The sequence below is a fragment of the Kogia breviceps genome, chromosome 4, assembly GCF_026419965.1.
Source record: "Kogia breviceps isolate mKogBre1 chromosome 4, mKogBre1 haplotype 1, whole genome shotgun sequence".
Classification (NCBI taxonomy): Eukaryota; Metazoa; Chordata; class Mammalia; order Artiodactyla; family Physeteridae; genus Kogia; species Kogia breviceps.
Window position 1 is genome coordinate 119,997,097 of NC_081313.1, and position 22,771 is coordinate 120,019,867.

At 38.8% G+C, this 22,771-nt stretch overlaps 1 protein-coding gene across 20 annotated transcripts in view; it reads right to left on the minus strand.

Annotated features, from left to right (window-relative positions):
- The window catches only part of NR3C1 (nuclear receptor subfamily 3 group C member 1), a 740,177-nt gene that overhangs the window by 23,775 nt on the left and 693,631 nt on the right, over positions 1–22,771 (minus strand). For 11 of the 20 annotated variants that reach the window (XM_067031863.1, XM_067031862.1, XM_067031864.1 and 8 more), the window contains 2 exons: positions 15,612–15,775; positions 2,291–2,407 (listed from right to left, as the gene is read on the minus strand). In XM_067031863.1, coding sequence (XP_066887964.1) covers positions 2,291–2,407; positions 15,612–15,775 — 281 coding nt within the window. Of the gene's footprint in view, positions 1–2,290; positions 2,408–15,608; positions 15,776–22,771 lie in introns of all 20 variants that reach the window. The other 9 variants (XM_067031858.1, XM_067031857.1, XM_059062246.2 and 6 more) reach the window with 1 other exon arrangement.

Genomic DNA, 22,771 nt, shown 5'->3' on the forward strand with positions numbered 1-22,771 from the left:
GGCTAGTTTCCCCTCTATTCTGATATTTTATATGACAACTTATAAAGGCATGCAGTGTGGTTTTTTATTTCAGTGTTTTGAGAAATTGCAGCTTAGTTTAAATGTTATTCATTCAAAAAAGTTGACTTTTCAACGGAAGACCTGATTAGAAATGGCAGTGATGGTATATTTGATAATACAGAGAAAATGAGATGTCACTCGCTGCCTTGGTCTTCTGGTGACGTAAAGGCAAAGGGCACTACAGCTGTTACTAAATTGTAAGGAGGAGGAGAAATGGGACAAACTTACTAACCTGGTCCATCAGAATCATTATTTTATAGGTGATATATCTTATTTCTTTTGAATAAAACAATTCCCTTATACTTGGGATAGTGGAGGAATTGCTCAAAAGAGCATTATATGCTTAAAGCTCCAAAGATCAAAGTTAAGCTTGATGTGTATCTGGGAAAGCATCTAAAATGTTACTGGGTAAGCAGCCACACTATATTAGTGATATGACAGAATTTTATTTGAGCTTGTCCTTTGAGTAAACTTATTTCTAAATATAAAATAGCTGAGATGAAAACATGGGGATTAAAGGAAAGTAGTAAAACTGGGGCTGGAGAAAAAAATATATAAACCAAGGACTAAAACCTGACATGCATTAATATATATTTATTTAAATGGTGAGAGAACAGAAAAATGAAACTAAAATATGCACAAAGATGTGATATGTAAGAAAGTTAGGAATAACTATCTTTTTTTTTTGTAACAAGAAGAAATTATCCTTGTGGCACTGAACGTGAACTTCTACATGAATGTATAATCAATCTCTGTAGCGTTTGTAACACCTACAAGAAGATGGGCATTTATCATTTTCTTTTTCCTTTTTTTAAAAAAAATATTTTTGGCGTTTTGTTTTTTTGGCCACACCGTGCAGCATGCGGGATCTCAGTTCCCCAACAGGGGACTGAATCCATGCCCCCTGCATTGGGAGCACAGAGAACCGCTGGGTTGCCAGAGAAGTCCCAGTAAACATTTTCTTTAAAGCAATGTTTAACATGTTGACACTCTGTAATAAAGTGATTGGTGTGTCATGAAGATCTGTAAACATGGTGAAGAAAAGACTAATTTAATCTGTCTTTTTTGCTATCGAAGTAACATGAAGAACTGAGAAGGTAATGTTGTGTGTTTGGTTTGGGGAATTAGACTATAGTCACACCCATAAATGTACTTTATATTTAAAAACATATACACACAGTGTGTACTAGATAGCACCAACAGTCTCTCTTCTGTCAAAAGAACCACGTGGTTTCCATTCTCCCTCTAATATCACCATATTAGACAAGATTAGTCTTTCCAAAATTCAAGTCTGATCATGTCTCTGCCCTTATTTTCCACCTAACTTCTACTCAACTTCTCTAGATTTAAAATTCAATGTTGCTTCTTCTAGGAAGCTTTCCTTGCCTTTTAGGACAGAATTAGGTGACCTTCCTCTTGCTCCTGTAGCTCTCTATTCCTTTTGTAGTGTGCTGTACCATTTTGTGATTGACTCTGCAACCTAACTAGACAGTAAAGTACTTGAATACAGGCACTATTTTACTGATGCTGAATGCAGACACTGTTTTATTCGTTTTATGTCTAGTGCTTGCCTTGGTGAGTATTTGCTGAATCAAAGTGCACAGGGGTTATTAGATCACCACTACCACCTTCATGGAACTTGCAGTTTCAACTAAGGCAAAAAAATTCCAAACTTTTTTCCAGAGATAAGATTTTAAATGATGAGATCAATTTTAAATATACAGCTTGTTATATAAACCAGGATATGAAACTTATAACTAGTTTCAGATTTCTTCTTTGCTTGAAAAACAAAACAAACAAAACCCATCCAATGCCTCCTTGAGGAGTTTCCCCCCCTGCAGATTTGTAACAAAATATTTATATATACACATATGTGCCAAGTAAAAGGTAAATAACAGAATAATGGACATGTAACTATATCTGGTATAAAAACATTTCTAACCCTAGCAGATAGTTCTGAGGTTGAAAAAAGAAATAAGAAAGATCAAAGTAATGTTTCTTCAAGTCTTGTAAGTTTCATTATTACATAAATTTCTTTCTTAACATATAGTCTGGTTACACTGAATTCAGTGTGTACAGTAAAAGTTGGTGAATAAACTTAAGCAGAAAATGAAATACTCATTAAAAAATCCTGCTTTTAATTATTACATCTGCTTATGTATATTTTAAAAAGTAAAACAATAAATTTTTATATGATGCAGAGACAGTTCATTTTAGATATTTACATTACCTTCCAGGTTCATTCCTGCTTGAAGACATTTTCTATAGCGGCATGCTGGGCAGTTTTTTCTTCGAATTTTATCAATGATGCAATCATTTCTTCCAGCACAAAGATAATTGTGCTGTCCTATATGGAAAATAAAAGCACTGTTAAAATTTCACAGGCTTTAAAGGATATTTTTATTGAGAGGCTATTTGCTGTTGTTTTGGGTGGAACATAGCCAAGGACAAAAGGCATTGATTAAGGAACATATAGTGTACTTTCTTACATTCATTACAAAGTTGAGGGGTCAACTTAAAATAAAGAGCCTTTCGTATTGTTTGACAAACATAGTTCATTAAAAAAAACTTTACTGCAGTATACATATAGAAAAGCTCACAAATCCTAAGTGTACCACCTAACCTAATAAATTTTCATAAGCCAAACACTTTCATGTAATCAGCTCTCATATCAAGAAGCAGAACGGTTTGCCCACAAACCCTCTTCTTGCCCCCTTCCAGTCACTACCTACCAGGGGTAACCTCTTTCTTGATAAATAAAATAATTTAAAGAACAGCTTATTTATTCTATTTATAGAAGATCTCACTGTTTTTTATTTTTATTAATTTTTAAATTTTATTATTATTATTTGTGTGTGTGTGTGTGTGTGGTATGCGGGCGTCTCACTGCTGTGGCCTCTCCCATTGCGGAGCACAGGCTCCGGACACGCAGGCTCAGCGGCCACGGCTCACGGGCCTAGCCGCTCCGCAGCATGTGGGATCTTCCCAGACCGGGGCACGAACCCTTGTCCCCTGCATCGGCAGGCAGACTCTCAACCACTGTGCCACCAGGGAAGCCCGATCTCACTATTTTATTATGACTTCTAACTTAATGCTAAGGAGGACTAGAGAAAGAAGAAATTGGTTTAAAAATACTAATGAGAGTCCCAAAGGGAAAATGAGTTTAATTCAGCATTGCACCACCGCATGCAAATAAAGCGTGCTCCCCTTCCAAATTTTTAAATAAAGTGATAGGTAAACACTTAAATTATGTTAAGGTTGCCAGCAATTAGTTAGGTGTATCACAGACTTAGCAAACTAAGCTACTGTATATAGGACTTAGGGAGATTTGTTCATTATTTCACATGCTTTTTGACTCCAAATACTAAAGATGGTTACTGTCTAAAATCTTCTGCCACCCAGTATTAAATGTGCTAAGAGGTAGAAATGCAGTTTCACCTGTCAAAAATTTTCAAGGACAATTTAAAAGGGAAGGACAGGAACTTCCCTGGTGGTGCAGTGGTTAAGAATCCACCTGCCAAAGCAGGGGACACAGGTTTGAGCCCTGGTCCAGGAAGATCCCACATGCTGCGGAGCAACCAAGCCTGCGGGCCACAGCTACTGAGCCTGTGCGCCTAGAGCCCATGCTCTGCAGCAAGAGAAGCCACTGCGATGAGAAGCCCGCGCACCGCAACAAAGAGTAGCCCCCGCTCGCCGCAACCCATGCGCAGCAACGAAGACCCAGTGCAGCCAAAAATAAATAAATTAAAAAAAAAAAAAAAAGGACAGACAGAAAATCTTCCTACCCTCTCCCTCCACTCAATTGTACCCTCTTTTGTTGAAGAAAACTATCTGAAGATTTGCTAGCCGGGCAAAAACTGAAAGTATCCTCCTACACAAGACCAGCATATCTAAATAGATATACTAGATAATTAAGAGTCTGTGTCTTTTCACTAGAGGGGATGGTCTTCAGAAGACTACAGGATATTTGTCTTCTAAAAAATAAATCATATTCAAAGAAAAGAGAAAAAATCATAATCATCAATTCATTAGGTTGAATATACCTAGTCTAATTTCTGGGAAAAGATACTTTATGCATAGAATAGTCTACTTGACGTGGATGAAGACAAACTATATTCATTTCTTCCTAACATGTTAAATCACAGTACTTGTTAAGCATTAGTTTGGGGTAGATGGTTAACTGTTATCAGGTTCAATTCTTTGTGAGAAATAGGCTACAGAATTGACTAATGGTCTACAATTCAGCTTTGTTCCAGAGTCATTCTCCAATGCCAAATGTCTGTACGAGCTGTTTCAATTCCTTTCTGTATTGTGTAAGTTTGCTAGCTTCTTTACTTGGACATGAAATGGAAGCACTAATGCAATAACTCTATCCTCTATACAATTTAAGTAGGAACAACAGATGCCATCATAATTGAAGCAGTTATAATACAAAGAAGTTCTACCCCATAAGAATATCCCTGAATCACTGTCCTGTAGTGAATTGAAAAAATCACTCACTGCTAAACACAGAAAAAGTTTCAGTGTGTTATTTATATCTAACCAAAAGATGAGAATGTGCATGTTATGCTAATAATGATTTCTTTATCCCAGGCATGTCTTGAGCACAATTAAGAATCTGAGCTACATGATCAGGGGGCATTGTACCTTCATAAGTTCAAATCAGCTCTTTCTGGTTATTAGTGTGAAGTTGGACAAGCCTTTGGGTGTCTTATCTATAAAAAGATGAGTTTCGAATAGTGGTCACTATTTACAAGGCATGGACATGTACCACTAATAGTCACTCCCTGTCAATCATTTTGATAAGACAATAAGACATCTTAGTTTGGAATTCCTGTGTCTTCTACCACTTGGTAAATTCCCTTTCTAACTAAAAAGAGAGAGTAGATGTCAGGAGAAGAGGCTTTGGGCCAGCTGGAATTTCTCAACATTGTTTTGTTTGCATTGTATTTATTTTTATGGTAAAAATCTATTTTTGGCAATTGATTCTATTTCTATTTCTGGTAGGTGTGGTAGCTAGCCTCCAAGATGGCCCCCAGTGGTCTCTGTCTCCTGGTATTCACACTTTTAGATAGTCCCTTCCCAAACTATACCAGCACTGGTCTGTGTGACCAATAAAATACAGCACAAGTGACAAGTATGTCACATCTGAGATTAAGTTATAAAGATATTATGTTCCCATATTCGTCACAGCCTCTTTTGTGGATCATTTGTTCCAGGGGAGGCCAGCTGCTATGTTGAGAGCAGCACTAGAGGAGGCCCACATAATGAGGAACTGAAGCTTCCTGCGAAAAGCAATGTTAATGGGCTGGGAAGTGGATCCTCTAGCCCCACTCAAGCCTTCAAATGACTGCAGCTTCCACCAACAGTCTGAATGTAACTTCTTGAGAGTCCCAGGACTACCTAGCTAATAAGCTGCTCCCAAATTCCTACCTCTCAGAAGCTGCGTGATATAATGAACATCTCTTGTTTTAAGCTACTAATTTTGGGGGATAACTAATACAGTAGGGATAGTAAAGTTGTTTTAAAATAAAGTTATAAAAAAGTGATCCAAGGAGAGGACTGGGGTTGGCGGCATGAACACAACCTGAAGGGGTTAGTGCGTCATGGCTAGCCGGGAGGGAGTCAGGGAAAAGGTCTGGAGCTGCTGAAGAGCCAAGAGACTTTTTCTTGCTTCTTTGTTTCCTGGTATGAGAGGAGAGGGGATTAAGCGCACTGCTTAAAGGAGCTCCAGAATCCAGAAACGGGCGTGAGCTGCGGCTGTCAGCGCAGACACCAGAGACGGGCGTGGGATGCTAGGGCTGCTGCCACTGCCTCCAAGAAGCCTGTGTGCGAGCACAGGTCACTCTCCACACCGCCCCTCCCGGGAGACTGTGCAGCCCGCCAGTGCCGGGATCCCGGGATCCAGGTACAGCTTCCCTGGGAGAAGCACGGTGCGCCTCAGGCTGGTGCAGCGTCACGCTGGCCTCTGCTGCCGTGGGCTCGCTCCGCATCTGTGCCCCTCCCTCCCCCTCCTGAGTGAGCCAGAGCCCCTGAATCAGCTGCTCCTTTAACCCCATCCTGTCTGAGCGAAGAGCAGACGCCCTCAGACGACCTATGTGCAGAGGCGGGGCCAAGGCCAAAGCTGAACCCCAGGAGCTGTGCGAACAAAGAGGAGAGGGGGAGGTCTCTCCCAGCAGCCTCAGAAGCAGTGGATTAAAGCTCCAGAACCAACTTGAAGTGCCCTGCATCTGTGGAATACCTGAATAGACAGCGAATCATCCCAAGTTGAGGAGGTGGACTTTGGGAGCAAGATATATTCTTATTTTCCCCCTTTTCTCTTTTTTTGAGTGTGTATGTGAGTGCTGTTGTGTGAGATTTTGTCTGTATAGCTTTGCTTTCACCATTTGTCCTAGGGTTCTGACTGTCCCTTTTTTTTTAAAATAAAATTTTTCTTCTTAATAATTATTTTTTATTTGAGTAACTTTTTCTGTCTTAATTCCTTTCTTCCTCCCTTTCTTGCTTTCTTCCTTCCTTCCTCCATTTCTTCCATCCTTCCTTCTTTCCTTGCTTCCTTCCTTCTTTCTTTCTTTCCTTTCTATTTTTTCTCCCTTTTATTCTGAGCCATGTGGCTTAAAGGCTGTTGGTGCCCCAGCCAGGCATCAGGGCTGTGTCTCTGAGGTGGGAGAACCAACTTCAGGACACTGGTCCACAACAGACCTCCCAGCTCCACATAATATCAAACGGCAAAAATCTCCCGGAGATCTCCATCTCAACACCAAGATCCAGCTTCACTCAACGACCAGCAACCTACAGTGCTGTACACGCTATGCCCAACCAATAGCAAGACAGGACTACAGCCCCATCAATTAGCAGAGAGGCTGCCTAAAATCATAAGAAGGCTACCGACATCCCAAAACACACCACCAGACGTGGACCTGCCCACCAGAAAGACAAGATCCAGCCTCATCCACCAGAACATAGGCACTAGTCTCCCCCAAACAGGAAACCTACTCAACCCACTGAACCAATCTTAGCCACTGGGGACAGACACCAAAAACAACGGGAACTATGAACCTGCAGCCTGCAAAAAGTAGACCCCAAACACAGTAAGCAAAAGGAAAAGACAGAAAAACACACAGCAGATGAAGGAGCAAGGTAAAAACCCACCAGACCTAACAAATGAAGAGGAAATAGGCAGTCTACCTGAAAAAGAATTCAGAATAATGAGAGTAAAGATGATCCTAAATCTTGGAAATAGAATAGACAAAATGCAAGAAACATTTAACAAGGACCTAGAAGAACTAAAGAGGAAGCAAGCAACGATGAGCAACACAATAAATGAAATTAAAAATACTCTAGATGGGATCAATAGCAGAATAACTGAGGCAGAAGAACGGATAAGTGACGAGGAAGATAAAATCGTGGAAATAACTACAGCAGAGCAGAATAAAGAAAAAAGAATGAAAAGAACTGAGGACAGTCTCAGAGACCTCTGGGACAACATTAAACACACCAACATTTGAATTATAGGGGTACCAGAAGAAGAGAAAAAGAAAGAGACTGAGAAAATATTTGAAGAGACTATAGTTGAAAACTTCCCTAATATGGGAAAGGAAATAGTCAATCAAGTCCAGGAAGCACAGAGAGTCCCATACAGGATAAATCCAAGGAGAAACACGCCAAGACACATTAATCAAACTATCAAAAATTAAATACAAGGAAAAAATATTAAAAGCAGCAAGAGAAAAACAACAAATAACATACAAGGGAATTCCCATAAGGTTAACAGCTGATCTTTCAGCAAAAACTCTACAAGCCAGAAGGGAGTGGCAGGACATATTTAAAGTGATGAAGGAAAAAAACCTACAACCAAGATTACTCTACCCAGCAAGGATCTCATTCAGATTTGATGGAGAAATTAAAACCTTTACAGACAAGCAAAAGCTGAGAGAGTTCAGCACCACCAAACCAGCTTTACAACAAATGCTAAAGGAACTTCTCTAAGCAAGAAACATAAGAGAAGGAAAAGACCTACAAGAATAACCCAAAACAATTAAGTAAATGGTAATAGGAACTTACATATTGATAATTACCTTAAATGTAAATGGATTAAATGCTCCCACCAAAAGACACACACTGGCTGAATGGATACAGAAACAATACCCATATATATGCTGTCTACAAGAGACCCACTTCAGACCTAGGGACACATACAGACTGAAAGGGGATGCAAAAAGATATTCCATGCAAATGGAAATCAGAAGAAAGCTGGAGTAGCAATTCTCATATCAGACAAAATAGACTTTAAAATAAAAACTATTACAAGAGACAAAGAACACTACATAATGATCAAGGGATCGATCCATGAAAAAGATATAACAGTTGTAAATATTTATGCACCCAACATAGGAGCACCTCAATACATAAGGCAAATACTAACAGCTATAAAAGGGGAAGTCAACAGTAACACAATCATAGTAGGGGACTTTAACACCCCACTGTCACCAATGGACAGATCATTCAAATTGAAAATAAATAATGAAACACAAGCTTTAAATGATACATTACAGAAGATGGACTCAAATGATATTTATAGGACATTCCATCCAAAAACAACAGAATACACATTTTTCTCAAGTGCTCATGGAACATTCTCCAGGATAGGTCATATCTTGGGTCACAAATCTAGCCTTGGTAAATTTTAGAAAATTGAAATCATATCAAGTATCTTTTCCAACCACAACACTATGAGACTAGATATCAATTACAGGAGAAGATCTGTAAAAAATATCAAAACATGGAGGCTAAACAATACACTACTTAATAACCAAGTGATCACTAAAGAAATCCAAGAGGAAATCAAAAAATACTTAGAAACAAATGACAGTGGAGACACAACGACCCAAAACCTATGGGATGCAGCAAAAGCAGTTCTAAGAGGAAAGTTTATAGCAATACAATCCTACCTTAATAAACAGGAAACATCTCCAATAAACAACCTAACTTTGTACCTAAAGCAATTAGAGAAAGAAAAACAAAAAACCTCCCCCCAAATTTAGCAGAAGGAAAGAAATCATAAAGATCAGATCAGAAATAAATGAAAAAGCAATGAAGGAAACGATAGCAAAGATCAATAAAACTAAAAGCTGGTTCTTTGAGAAGATAAACAAAATTGATAAACCATTAGCCAGACTCATCAAGAGAAAAAGGGAGAAGACTCATATCAATAGAATTAGAAATGCAAAAGGAGAGGTAACAACTGACACTGCAGAAATACAAAGGATCATGAGAGATTACTACAAACAACTATATGCCAATAAAATGGACAACCTGGAAGAAATGGACAAATTCTTAGAAATGTACAACCTTCCGAGACTGAACCAGGGAGAAATATAAAATATAAAAAGACCAATCACAAGCACTGAAATTGAAACTGTGATTAAAAATCTTCCAACAAACAAAAGCCCAGGACCAGATGGCTTCACAGGAGAATTCTATCAAACATTTAGAGAAGAGCTAACACCTATCCTTCTCAAACTCTTTCAAAATACAGCAGAGGAAGGAACACTCCCAAACTCATTCTACGAGGCCACCATCGCCCTGATACCAAAACCAGAGATGTCACAAAGAAAGAAAACTACAGACCAATATCACTGATTAACATAGATGCAAAAATCCTCAACAAAATACTAGCAAACAGAATCCAACAGCACATTAAAAGGATCATACACCATGATCAAGTGGGGTTTAATCCCAGGAATGCAAGGATTCTTTAATATACGCAAATCAATGTGATACACCATATTAACAAACTGAAGGATAAAAACCATATGATCATCTCAATAGATGCAGAAAAAGCTTTTGACAAAATTCAACACCCATTTATGATAAAAACCCTGCAGAAAGTAGGCATACAGGGAACTTTCCTCAACGTAATAAAGACCATATATGACAAACCCACAGCCAGCATCGTTCTCAATGGTGAAAAACTGAAACCATTTCCACTAAGATCAGGAACAAGACAAGGTTGCCCACCCTCACCACTCTTATTAAACATAGTTTTGGAAGTTCTAGCCACAGCAATCTGAGAAGAAAAAGAAATAAAAGGAATCCAAATAGGAAAAGAAGAAGTAAAGCTGTCACTGTTTGCAGATGACATGGTACTATATACAGAGAATCCTAAGGATGCTACCAGAAAACTACTAGAGCTATTCAATGAATTTGGTAAAATAGCAGGATACAAAATTAATGCACAGAAATCTCTGGCATTCTTATACACTAATGATGAAAAATCTGAGAGTGAAGTCAAGAAAACACTCACATTTACCATTGCAACAAAAAGAATAAAATATCTAGGAATAAACCTACCAAAGGAGACAAAAGACCTGTAAGCAGAAAACTATAAGACACCGATGAAAGAAATTAAAGATGATACAAATAGATGGAGAGATATACCATGTTCTTGGACTGGAAGAATCAACATTGTGAATATGACTCTACTACCCAAAGCAATCTACAGATTCAGTGCAATCCCTATCAAACTACCACTGGCATTTTTTACAGAACTAGAACAAAAAATTTCACAATTTGTATGGAAACACAAAAGACCCCAAATAGCCAAAGCAGTCTTAAGAATGAAAAATGGGGGGCTTCCCTGGTGGCACAGAGGTTGGGAATCTGCCTGCCAATGCAGGGGAAACGGGTTCGAGCCCTGGTCTGGGAAGATCCCACATGCCATGGAGCAACTAAGCCCATGAGCCACAACTACTGAGCCTGTGTGTCTGGAGCCTGTGCTCCGCAACAAGAGAGGCCACGATAGTGAGAGGCCCGCACACCGCGATGAAGAGTGGCCCCCACTCTCCGCAACTGGAGAAAGCCCTCACACAGAAACGAACACCCAACACAACCAAAAATAAATAAATAAATTAAAAAAAAAAAAAAAGAATGAAAAATGGAGCTGGAGGAATCAGGCTCCTGGACTTCAGACTATACTACAAAGCTACAGTAATCAAGACAGTATGGTACTGGCACAAAAACAGAAACATAGATCAGTGGAACAGGACAGAAAGCCCAGAGATAAAACCACACACATATGGTCACCTTATCTTTGATAAAGGAAGCAAGAATATGCAGTGGAGAAAAGACAGCCTCTTCAATAAGTGGTGCTGGGAAAACTGGACAGGTACATGTAAAAGTATGAAATTAGAACACTCCCTAACACCATGCACAAAAATAAACTAAAAATGGGTTAAAGACCTACATGTAAGGCCAGACACTATCAAACTCTCAGAGGAAAACATAGGCAGAACAATCTATGACATAAATCACAGCAAGATCCTTTTTGACCCACCTCCTAGAGAAATGGAAATAAAAACAAAAATAAACAAATGGGACCTAATGAAACTTAAAAGCTTTTGCACAGCAAAGGATACCATAAACAAGACCAAAAGACAACCCTCAGAATGGGAGAAAATATTTGCAAATGAAGCAACTGACAAAGGATTAATCTCCAAGATTTATAAGCAACTCATGCAGCTCAATAACAAAAAAAACAAACAACCCAATCCAAAAATGGGCAGAAGACCTACATAGACATTTCTCCAAAGATATACAGATTGCCAACAAACACATGAAAGAATGCTCAACATCATTAATCATTAGAGAAATGCAAATCAAAACTACAATGAGATATCATCTCACACCGGCCAGATTGGCCATCATCAAAAACTCTAGAAACAATAAATGCTGGAGAGGGTGTGGAGAAAAGGGAACCCTCTTGCACTGTTGGTGGGAATGTAAATTGGTACAGCCACTATGGAGAACAGTATGGAGGTTCATTAGAAAACTACAAATAGAACTACCATATGACCCCACAATCCCACTACTGGGCATATACCCTGAGAAAACCATAATTCAAAAAGAGTCATGTACCAAAATGTTCATTGCAGCTCTATTTACGATAGCCAGGACATGGAAGCAACCTAAGTGTCCATCAACAGATGAATGGATAAAGAAGATGTGGCACATATATACAATGGAATATCACTCAGCCATAAAAAGAAATGAAACTGAGTTATTTGTAATGAGGTGGATAGACCTGGAGTCTGTCATACAGAGTGAAGTAAGTCCGAAGGAGAAAAACAAATACCATATGCTAACATATATATATAGAATCTAAGAAAAAAAATGTCATGAAAAGACTAGGGGTAGGATGGGAATAAAACACAGACCTACTAGAGTATGGACTTGAGGATATGGGGAGGGGGAAGGGTAAGCTGTGACGAAGTGAGAGAGTGGCATGGACATATATACACTACCAGATGTAAAATAGATAGCTAGTGGGAAGCAGCTGCATAGTACAGGGAGATCAGCTCGGTGCTTTGTGACCACCTAGAGGGGTGGGATAGGGAGGGTGGGAGGGAGGCTGACGCAAGAGGGAAGAGATATGGGAACATATGTATATATATAACTGATTCACTTTGTTATAAAGCAGAAACTAACACACCATTGTAAAACGGTTATACTCCAATAAAGATGTTAAAAAAAAAAGTGATCCAAGAAAAATATTAGGTAGTAAATAGAACAGTGATGCTTAGACATGATCAAGATAATGAAAGTGGTATAGGAAATGTGCAACACAGCAAAGGGCATGTCCTAGGGTTTTCTGTAGTTTGTATACCCTCTTGGAAGTATCCAAGTTTCAAATGTGAACTGTGACTGTCAGCTTGAGGATCTTTCTTTACTACTCTCAAAAACAGTGTGGTATAGTGCAAAGCGCACTTGGCAAAGGGCCAGGAAGCCCTTGGTCTGATTTGCAGCTCTACTGCCTAGCTGTGTGATCTCAGTAATGTTTATTAACCTTTCTGAGCACCGTTTCTCCATCTGTAAATTTGGAAAATTAGCACCTACCTTGCTGTGCTTCTGCAAGGTTTAAAGGCAGTTGTGTAGAAGGTTCTTAAAATAGTGCCTAGCACATTGTAAGCACTCAACAAACACTAGCTAGTAAATAATTCCCTTGTTATTGCTTTCATCTCACTATTTAACTAGATTATAAACTGCCAGGAGATGTGATTTTTATTCTTTCAGGAAGTCAGTATAGCATTGAGATTAAGAGCCTGTTTGGAGACAGCTATGTTTGAATCCTAGCTCTGTCAAACTGTGTGAGCTTCAGTTTCCTAGTCTGTCAAATATGGATCATAATAACATCTAAGATCTCAGAGCTGTTAATTAAGTGGTATGATATATAAAACAGTGCTTGGTACATCGTAAATTAAGGGCAGCTGATATCCGTCTCCATTATGACCCACCAACAAAGATTATATGCAATTTGTGCAAAGGGAACATAAGAAAAAGGGACTCAGCGAAAAAAAAAAGTTCAGCTAGTATACATCTAAGGAAATGGAGCTACCCAAATCCTTCTCTGTATGCAAAAAAGCAACTACCAGAATAATGAATAAAACAATTCAAAATATCAATCCTCGATCTGGGTTGTATGGATAATAAATAAGTAAAACTTTTGCAAATTTTCTAAAAATATTTAAATGTTTGGGTATTTACAATACTTTGCCAGTTTGGTAGACAACCTATAATTTCTAGCAGGTGCTAAAAATGGAATGAATGTAGTGTAATGAAAATCATACAAGCTTCATCTTTGAAACTGTTCAAGAAAGTGCTCCAAAATATGTATCTGGACTTAAAAACAGATTTCCATCATGACTAGAAAGGAAAAGTAGAACTGCCATGAGTTAGGTTAGCAAATGATTACAGACCCTGGAGAAAATTTAAGTCCAAGTAAAGGATTTACTTAACACAGTTCACATTTTAACTTTTTCTTATTAATCATGTAATGTAGCTATCATATTTAACTGAAATACTTATATGATATACATTTTGAAATAGTATAGCTAATATTCAATGAAATTTTACCTTAAAACAAGTATAAGAATTTAATTCTAAAGTAGAGATTAAGCCCAGAGGGCATATGGCCTGCAGTGATGTCTTATTTGTAGTACGTTTAGCTTTTTTTTTCTTTTTAAAATTGCATTTGGATGCTTTTAGGTAGGGCATACTTGCACTCTCTAACATAAATAACTGCCCTTCTTTGCACAATTGTATTATATTTGGCCAGAATGACCCACACTCAGTCCCTGTAGGCATTGGAATTAGAATCTGTAGCCCTGTTTTAAGGAATGATTTTAGTTAAAATGAGGACAAATGAAAAAAAATTTTTTTTTAATTCCTGTATTTCTCTTAAGGCTCCATTGTCTCATTCTGAAGTTCACTTTCAGAATTAAAATTTGTCAATATTATTTTGACATACAGGAATACTGTAATACTGTTATCACTGCATTTATATATACCATGGAAAGAACTAATCAGTGAAGAAAGTGCTGAATAAAGTAAGGACAAGAAGAAGCTTCTGTGTGTGGTAAATAACATCTACTTTGTTAGAGACATTGCATTACCTAGGGGTGGGCTTTACTTAATGACTCTACTCAGTAGTTGGATGATACCAAACTGGTCAAAGCCTGCAGCCCTGTGCTCTCTGCAGGATAACACAAGTAATTTTATAGTTTGTTAATATATTAAAAGCAATCCAAGCAAAAGAAAATGACTCATCTAACTCTTAAAGACATGTAAACTCAGCTGAAGCCAGATAATAATAATAATCTTTCTCGTACTGTGAATGAATACGTTAATTTTTTAAAAATACAATTATCTAATCAGAGCTTTAGGTAATCCATTCAGGCCACACTGCCTTCCAAATGCTTTACAAATAACTAAATTACAAAACAGTTTCTTCTAAGAGGATTCACTGGTAATATTAGAAAATTTTAGTGTGACTTCCAATAATTTGTTTATGGAATGAATTTTTCCTTCTTTAAGGAGCTGATGTGCAGGCTGAATCTGTAACAAGGGTAAAATTTATATGACGAATATAATATTTGTCAAGTGAAATCACCTTCTCTAAAACACCTTCTTTCCTGACCTCCTCAGGCAGTTTGTCACTTGCTCCTCTGTATTTATAATCTCTGTACCTTGTAACTGTTAACTCATCTTTCACTTCCAAGTACACTGTGACCTCCCAGAGAGCAGGGATCAGGTCTTAGACCACATTTATATCACAGAACACAGCCCTGGCTTATTGGAAAACAAAACAAAACACTTCTCCCCCTCACCGTTCTCATTATCACTCATTTTTGCCAGACTGGAATAGTTGGTGGCTTTAGAACCAGCGAATTCATGGGAATTAAAGCCCATAATACTAACACAATGAGCATTAGTTACTGCTGAAACCTAACACCATCATTTCACATGATAGCACTTTCTTAGTTGACTTCTGTTCTCTGACCATACTCCCTCCCTTCAGTTTATAGTTTTCTATTTTATTCTAGTTTGTTTTTTAAAGTATCTCTTCCCCACTAGAGCACTTAGGAGCTACCCTCCTCTCCCTGCTTTTACTGACTTCTAGCCTTAATGGGCTTTGCATATAATAGAAATTTCAGAATCCACTCTGAGAAATAGGAACCAAACAGAGAAACAATAAAACTCTTCAAAACACACACTACCTTCCACTGCTCTTTTGAAGAACACTTTACAGCTTCCACAAGTTAAGACCCCATAATGACATCCCGAAGCTTCATCAGAGCACACTAGGCAGAGTTTGGGAGGTGGTCCCGTTGCTGCTGAGGAGCTGGATGGAGGAGAGCTTACATCTGGTCTCATTCCAGGGCTAAAAAAGGAAGAAAGCAGTGTGACAATTTAACTGTCATGACTGTCACAGAAGTATCAAAATACAGTTCTCTTACCTTCTCACTCCACAGTGAGCATGTTCACACTGAACTCTGGCTTCAAGTACTAGCAAGCATTAAAATATCCTACCTAGATATAGTCAAATCATGTTTTATTCTTCTATACAAAATTAAGAGTGAGGGGCTTGCCTGGTGGCGCAGTGGTTGAGAGTCCACCTGCCGATGCAGGGGATACGGGTTCGTGCCCCGGTCCGGGAGGATCCCACATGCCGTGGAGCGGCTGCGCCCGTGAGCCATGGCCGCTGAGCCTGCGCGTCCGGAGCCTGTGCTCCGCAACGGAAGAGGCCACAGCAGTGAGAGGCCCGCGTACCGCAAAAAAACCAAAAAACAAAAAAAACAAGAGTGAGGTAATTTCTTTTAAAGTATTCCCTGGGAGTTCCCTGGCGGTCTGGTGGTTAGGATTTGGTACTTTCATTGCCGTAGTCCAGGTTCAATCCTTGGTCGGGGAACTGAAATCCCATAAGCCATGTGGCGTGGCCAAAAAAAAAAGAAAAGTATCCCTTAAAAAGAATGGACTTAGATATTATAATTTTTAGTTGCTTGGGAGTTGTTTATAATCACCTTTACTAAAGTATCATTTACATACAATAACATTAACCATTTATAAGTGTACAATTGATGAGTTTTGTTAAATGGGTAATTGTGTAACTACCACCATGATCAAGAGATATATATCCATCAACTGCCAAAGATTCCTTAGGAAATCATTTTTTTCTCTCTACTTTTAAGATATTGTATAGGCATAGGACAATTCTTTAATTGCTTAGGACATAATTTTTTTTCTCTAATTTTAAGATATTGTACAGGGATCTAGTTTCATTCAAGTCTCATTACAATTCTACCATTCCTCTACTTGAGTTAAAATTTCTTACAATACACACATAAATTGTTCTACTGTGCTTCACTTTATTGCACTTAACAGATGCTGCAAAACTGTCAGATGGTTAGTATTTTTTACCAACAAAGTATTTTATTTTTTCAATTTTTGAATTTTATTTTATTTTTTATACAGCACGTTCTTATTAGCTATCTATTATCTATATTAGTGTATACATGTCAATCTCAATCTCCCAGTTCATCACACCACCCCAACCACCACTTTCCTCCCTTGGTGCCCATAGGTTTGTTCTCTACATCTGTGTCTCTATTTCAGCCCTGCAAACTGGTTCATCTGTACCATTTTTCTAGGTTCCACATATATGCATTAATATACTATATTTTTCTCTTTCTGACTTGCTTCACTTCGTATGACAGTCTCTAGATCCATCCACATCTCTACAAATGACCCAATTTCGTTCCTTTTTGTGGCTGAGTAATATTCCATTGTATATATGTACCACATTTTCTTTATCCATTTGTGTCGATGGGCATTTAGGTTGCTTCCGTGACCTGGCTATTGTAAATGGTGCTGCAGTGAACATGGGGGTGCATGTGTCTTTCTGAATTATGGTTTTCTCTGGGTATATGTCCAACAAAGTATTTTAAAATTAAGGTAGGTACATTGTTTTTCAGACACACTGCACACTTAACAGACTATAGTATAGTGTAAACATAACTTTTATATGCACTGGAAAGTGACTTGCTTTATTGCAACGTTTTCTTTCTTGCTATGGTCTGGAACCAAACCAGCAGTATCTCTGAGGTATGACTGTATTAAAGTTTGGTCCAGCATCTCTCATTCCCAATGTCATCCTGGCTGAAATGACAGTTTTTTATGACCTAGAAGAGAATGATGCAGAAACATTACCTCCTATAACTTTCTAGTCTGGCTTGCAGCAAGTAAGACTTTTTTCCAGCACTGGGCTTTCAACAGTAAGGACTATGCTGCCCTCCCCACTCTGTGTACATATGCTCTGGAGAAAAAGATGGAAAATGGGAATCTGCTTCTCCTGCTAGGTCTTGTTTTCATTTTGTAGATTTCTCACCACAAAAGATAAATATTCTTTTTCTAATTTGTTGTTTTGAGAATTTTCAAACACTTAAAAGTTGAAAGTATTGTGCAATGGATATATAGCCTTTACTTATACTCACCAATTCTCAACATTTTGCCACATTTGCTTATAAAGATATACTTTTATAAACCAACGAAACAGTGATCCCTTTAATGCCAGAGGAAAAATTAACTATAAAACCTTCATTATAGATGATACAGTGGTTTCCAATGTTGTATATTTCTAAGGAATGTTCATCTTACACGCTAACTTTAGAACCAAAACTGTATTGTGTAACTCAAAAGAGTTCCTAACCTTTCTAACCTTGTGTAACTAAAAAGAGTCCCTGAAAATAGTTTCTAGAGACTGCTAATTCCTTCTCTCGTTATGTATTCTTCAAAAATATGGATGGTAGCAATCTGTTGATTTTGGAACTTTACACATTAAAGTGTACTGTTCATCACCAATATAAGAAATCTCTGAGATTTTCTTTATCTGCCTATTCTCTAAAAGAGATGGCATTTAGGAATAAATTATTCATAAATAATAAATTGTTATTAAATCTCAATGACAAATATGCTTAAACTAAATCACAGAGCAAACTGACTTAAGAAATTGTTTGGGTTATTAACATGGTTAGAAATTATATTTACTAAGTAACATCTTTTTGTTATTCTGTTTTTGGAATAAAAGTTAAAAGTTGGACTTCCCTGGTGGCATAATGGTTAAGCATCTGCCTGCCAATGCAGGGGACATGGGTTCGAGCCCTGGTCCAGGAAGATCCCACATGCCGCGGAGCAACTAAGCCCGTGTGCCACAACTACTGAGCCTGTGCTCTAGAGCCCGTGAGCCACAACTACTGAAGCCCGTGTGCCTAGAGCCCATGCTCTGCAACAACAAGCCACCGCAATGAGAAGCCCGTGCACCGCAACGAAGAGTAGCCCCCGTGCAGCAACGAAGACCCAACACAGCCAAAAATTTTAAATAAATAAATATTTAAAAAGTTAAAAGTTAATTGCAGAATGACAATTTGTTTTGTAAATGTCACTTTAAATAATTAGGTCGATAAACTCCAAAGCTCCCCCTGAATTCTGTCCTCAAACGAAGCTAGCCAACCCTATGTTTAAATAGAGGCTTAGCGAATGACAGCATTCCCGCCACTCCAGTTCTGGGAATAGGCCCCAGGGTTTCATATTGCTCTCTGAACACTGTCAAGGAGAATTTCTGGATGCTTCCATATCACAAGGCATTGATCCCCTGCTAGATATGGGAGAGTGTACTGAGTGCATACTGAAAGCCTACAATGGAAGAGAATAACCTGAAATGACTCTGCTGTAGGTCTGGCACGAACCATCCTTGATTAATGGAAACTTGTGACTAATGTAGCAGAGCTGCTCTCGGCCAGAGTTTTACAGAGAAGTAGGGAGGTCTTGGAGTGACTGAACAGAGCAATGTGTTAGGGAAGCAAAAAATTCCTTGGCTTCTGTTCTGAGGATGCTCCTATTCCTGCTCAGCCAATCTCTGTCATCTGACGTCTATTTTTAGGGACCTACCAGTTGTTTGTATATTTAGTTTATGGAAAATAAGTGCAATATTTATTGATTTGAAAGGTTAACTCTACAGTGTTTCCTCAACTAATTTTATATACACACACAGAGAAATACATATTAAAAATGTTTAAAAAGTACTTTGGTAGTATTTTATAGTTTTAAAACACCTTCATGAATAGAATCTCATCTGACCTCTCAACAACCCTGTGAAAAGGATGCCATCACCTCTAGATGAGGTCACGTAGTTGTCAGAGGTTGATCAGGGAGCCTGTTTTAGTTGTCGGAGGTTGATCAGGGAGCCTGTTTGTGGTCAAACTGACATGTTTCAGATCCCAGTTCTACCATTTCAAAGCTTATGTGACCTTGGATAGGTATCTACTACTTTGAACCTCTGTTTTCTCACAAGTAAACTGGAAGGACATCACCTGTGTGTGTGTTGTGAAAACAAGAGAACACACAGAAAATCTAGCACATAGTTCCTCCCTCTTAGCAGGCACCTGATAAATGTTCATTCTTTTCTCTTTCAGGAAAATGAGATTTTATGAGAAAGCCTGATATAAGTATTATGTAAGTAGTATTAAGTCTAAAATCTAGGACAGTATTCCCAAATTCTCAGTTATAATTAGAGCACATGCAAAACACGTTCAGGCCACTCAACTGTGAGCTAGAGATGGCAAACAAAAGAGAAAGTTAAAACTAAATGAACAGGGCTTCCCTGGTGGCACAGTGGTTGAGTTCTCCTGCCAATGCAGGGGACACAGGTTTGAGCCCTGGTCCGAGAAGACCTCACAAGCCGCGGAGCAACTAAGCCCACGCGCCACAACTGCTGAGCCTGCACTCTAGAGCCCGTGAACCACAACTACTGAAGCCCATGCACCTAGAGCCCGTGCTCTGCAACAAGAGAAGCCACCGCAATGAGAAGCCTGTGCACGGCAATGAAGAGTAGCCCCTGCTCGCCGGAACTAGAGATAGCCCGCGCACAGCAATGAAGACCCAACACAGACATTAAAAAACAAATAAACAGGGCTTCCCTGGTGGCGCAGTGGTTGAGAGTCCGCCTGCCGATGCAGGAGACACGGGTTCGTGCCCCGGTCCGGGAAGATCCCACATGCAGCGGAGCAACTAAGCCCATGAGCCATGGCCGCTGGGCCTGCGCGTCCGGAGCCTGTGCTCCGCAACAGGAGAGGCCACAACAGTGAGAGGCCCGCGTACCGCAAAAACAAAACAAAACAAAACAAATAAACAAACAACTACATGAACAAATGGACTGATCAAACTGCAACTAAGAATCTGGAACTTAAGTCAGGCCTTCGGCATCCCTTCTGGCAGTCATTCTAGGCTACATCAGATAAAAACTAAATACGTGGAAAGCTGCTAAGTGTACCACTGACATCAATGGGAAAAAAATCAGTTTTTGTCACACAAATATGAGCACTATGATGGCCTATAGTGAACACCATTGGGAGAATTGAATGAACACAAAATGTTATTCAATTGCAAATGTGACCCTACGATACTGCTAAAAGGGCGGGGGTTCAACAAAATGGTTAGAACTCAAAGGAAAACCATATGGAATCATCATCTTTTAATAAGGATACATGACAACAAGAAAAAAAAAGCACACCACAATAAGATTGCATATTACACGCCCTTTTGAACGGAAAAGCTGAAATGTCCTGGTCTTTTGCTCAGTGTGTGTTTATAGCTGTGTAAAACAAACATTCTGAAGATGCTAAGAAGTTCTATTATGAACTGACTGTATCCAGAGTTCTTTCTTTTATTTTTTATTTTTTTTGCGGTACGTGGGCCTCTCACTGCTGTGGCCTCTCCCGTTGCAGAGCACAGGCTCTGGACGTGCAGGCCCAGCCGCTCCGCGGCATGTGGGATCCTCCCGGACCGGGGCACGAACCCATGTCCCCTGCATCGGCAGGCGGACTCCCAACCACTGCGCCACCAGGGAAGCCCCAGAGTGCTTTCTTTTAAATGAAGAGTGGAAATAACAAAATGTGTTGTTTCAGGTGAATACTTGAATGCTGTCTCCCACTCAAAATGGAAAGTGTGCTGGACATCAAGTTATTCCTGAGGCTACTGAGTTTACATTAGAGAGAGAAAAGACACATATAAAGCAGGTTTTTCTATTTAATTGTCTTGCAAGAAAGGTAGTTGATGAAAGGAGGATCACGGATGGATGGAAGTTACACACCTTGAGAAAAATGTAAAATGTGCAGGTAAATTACACTCTTTCAGCACATGATTCCTGGCATCTGAATGCCAGGCACTGTGAGGATACAGAGGTTATATCATATATGGAAGTCATATCATACATGAAAATGTGTTACTGAAATGATAGTGGACCTAGCAACTTGGATCTAGGTAGGAGTAGCAGAATATTTTTGGCTGCTTCAGTGTCATGGTAGTACTACTAGGAAGTGATTCAGCTATATATATAGACAAATCTGGATTTACATCCTAGCTCCAGTGCTTTAACAACTGTGTGACAGTGGCTAGCTGATAAACCCTTGACTCTTTTTCCTTATTAGTACCATTTTAGGACTTTCTGTATAGATTATATATTTGAGTTACATAAAGTACTGGCACACACTTGGTGATCATCAAACGGTATGTTTCTCCTTAACCCTCAGGCATTAACTTCTTTTTTCTCCCTCCCCCGAACTTCTCCTTCCTTTCTGGAGGATCGCAAGGAATGAGAAGTGCTTTGAAGAACCTTCTCTGTGAGCCAGGGGAAGGTTAATGGTCCTCCAGAAACTTAAGTTCAGGTAATTGTAGATATTCTTTCTTGATTCTGCACCAAAAATCGACAATTTAGTTTTGTAAAGATTAGTGCTGCAATGAGGAATCTAAAGCCATATCAGTGCACTTTTTTGTATCTATGTTACATTAAAATCCACTGGTCTGTCTTGAACTTTGAATGGATCTTTTACCCTTGCATGATTTTTAACTATCATGCGTTAGTCATTTGGAAAATACTGGTTCACTAATTTATGCAGATCTTCCAAATGTTGACACAGTTCATTATACAATATAAGAGTTGTATTTGTCAAGCTTACAGTGGCAGATACAAGGTTTCCAAAATTCTGAATTTTGTTTGGAAAACTCTAATTTTTATTGATTGGCAACAAGTACTGTCAGTTGTCTTCCTTGAAGTGATAAGCTCACTTCAGTCATTTCTGAGAAAACATTTGCCGAATTCCCAAGGTTGAAAACCTGTAGTTTATCCATTCTATACCATGAAAAAAGTAGTTTGTTCAACTCACAACTCAAAGAAAAGCACATGTAAGACTGTTTGAGACAACCATCAAATACTATATGCAGCATAAGTGCTTTACACAAAATGGATATTAAGAAGACACATATATTAAAGGGTGGAGATTTAAGTGAATTAGTATATTGCTTCCTCAAAGGTATCTTTAAGTGG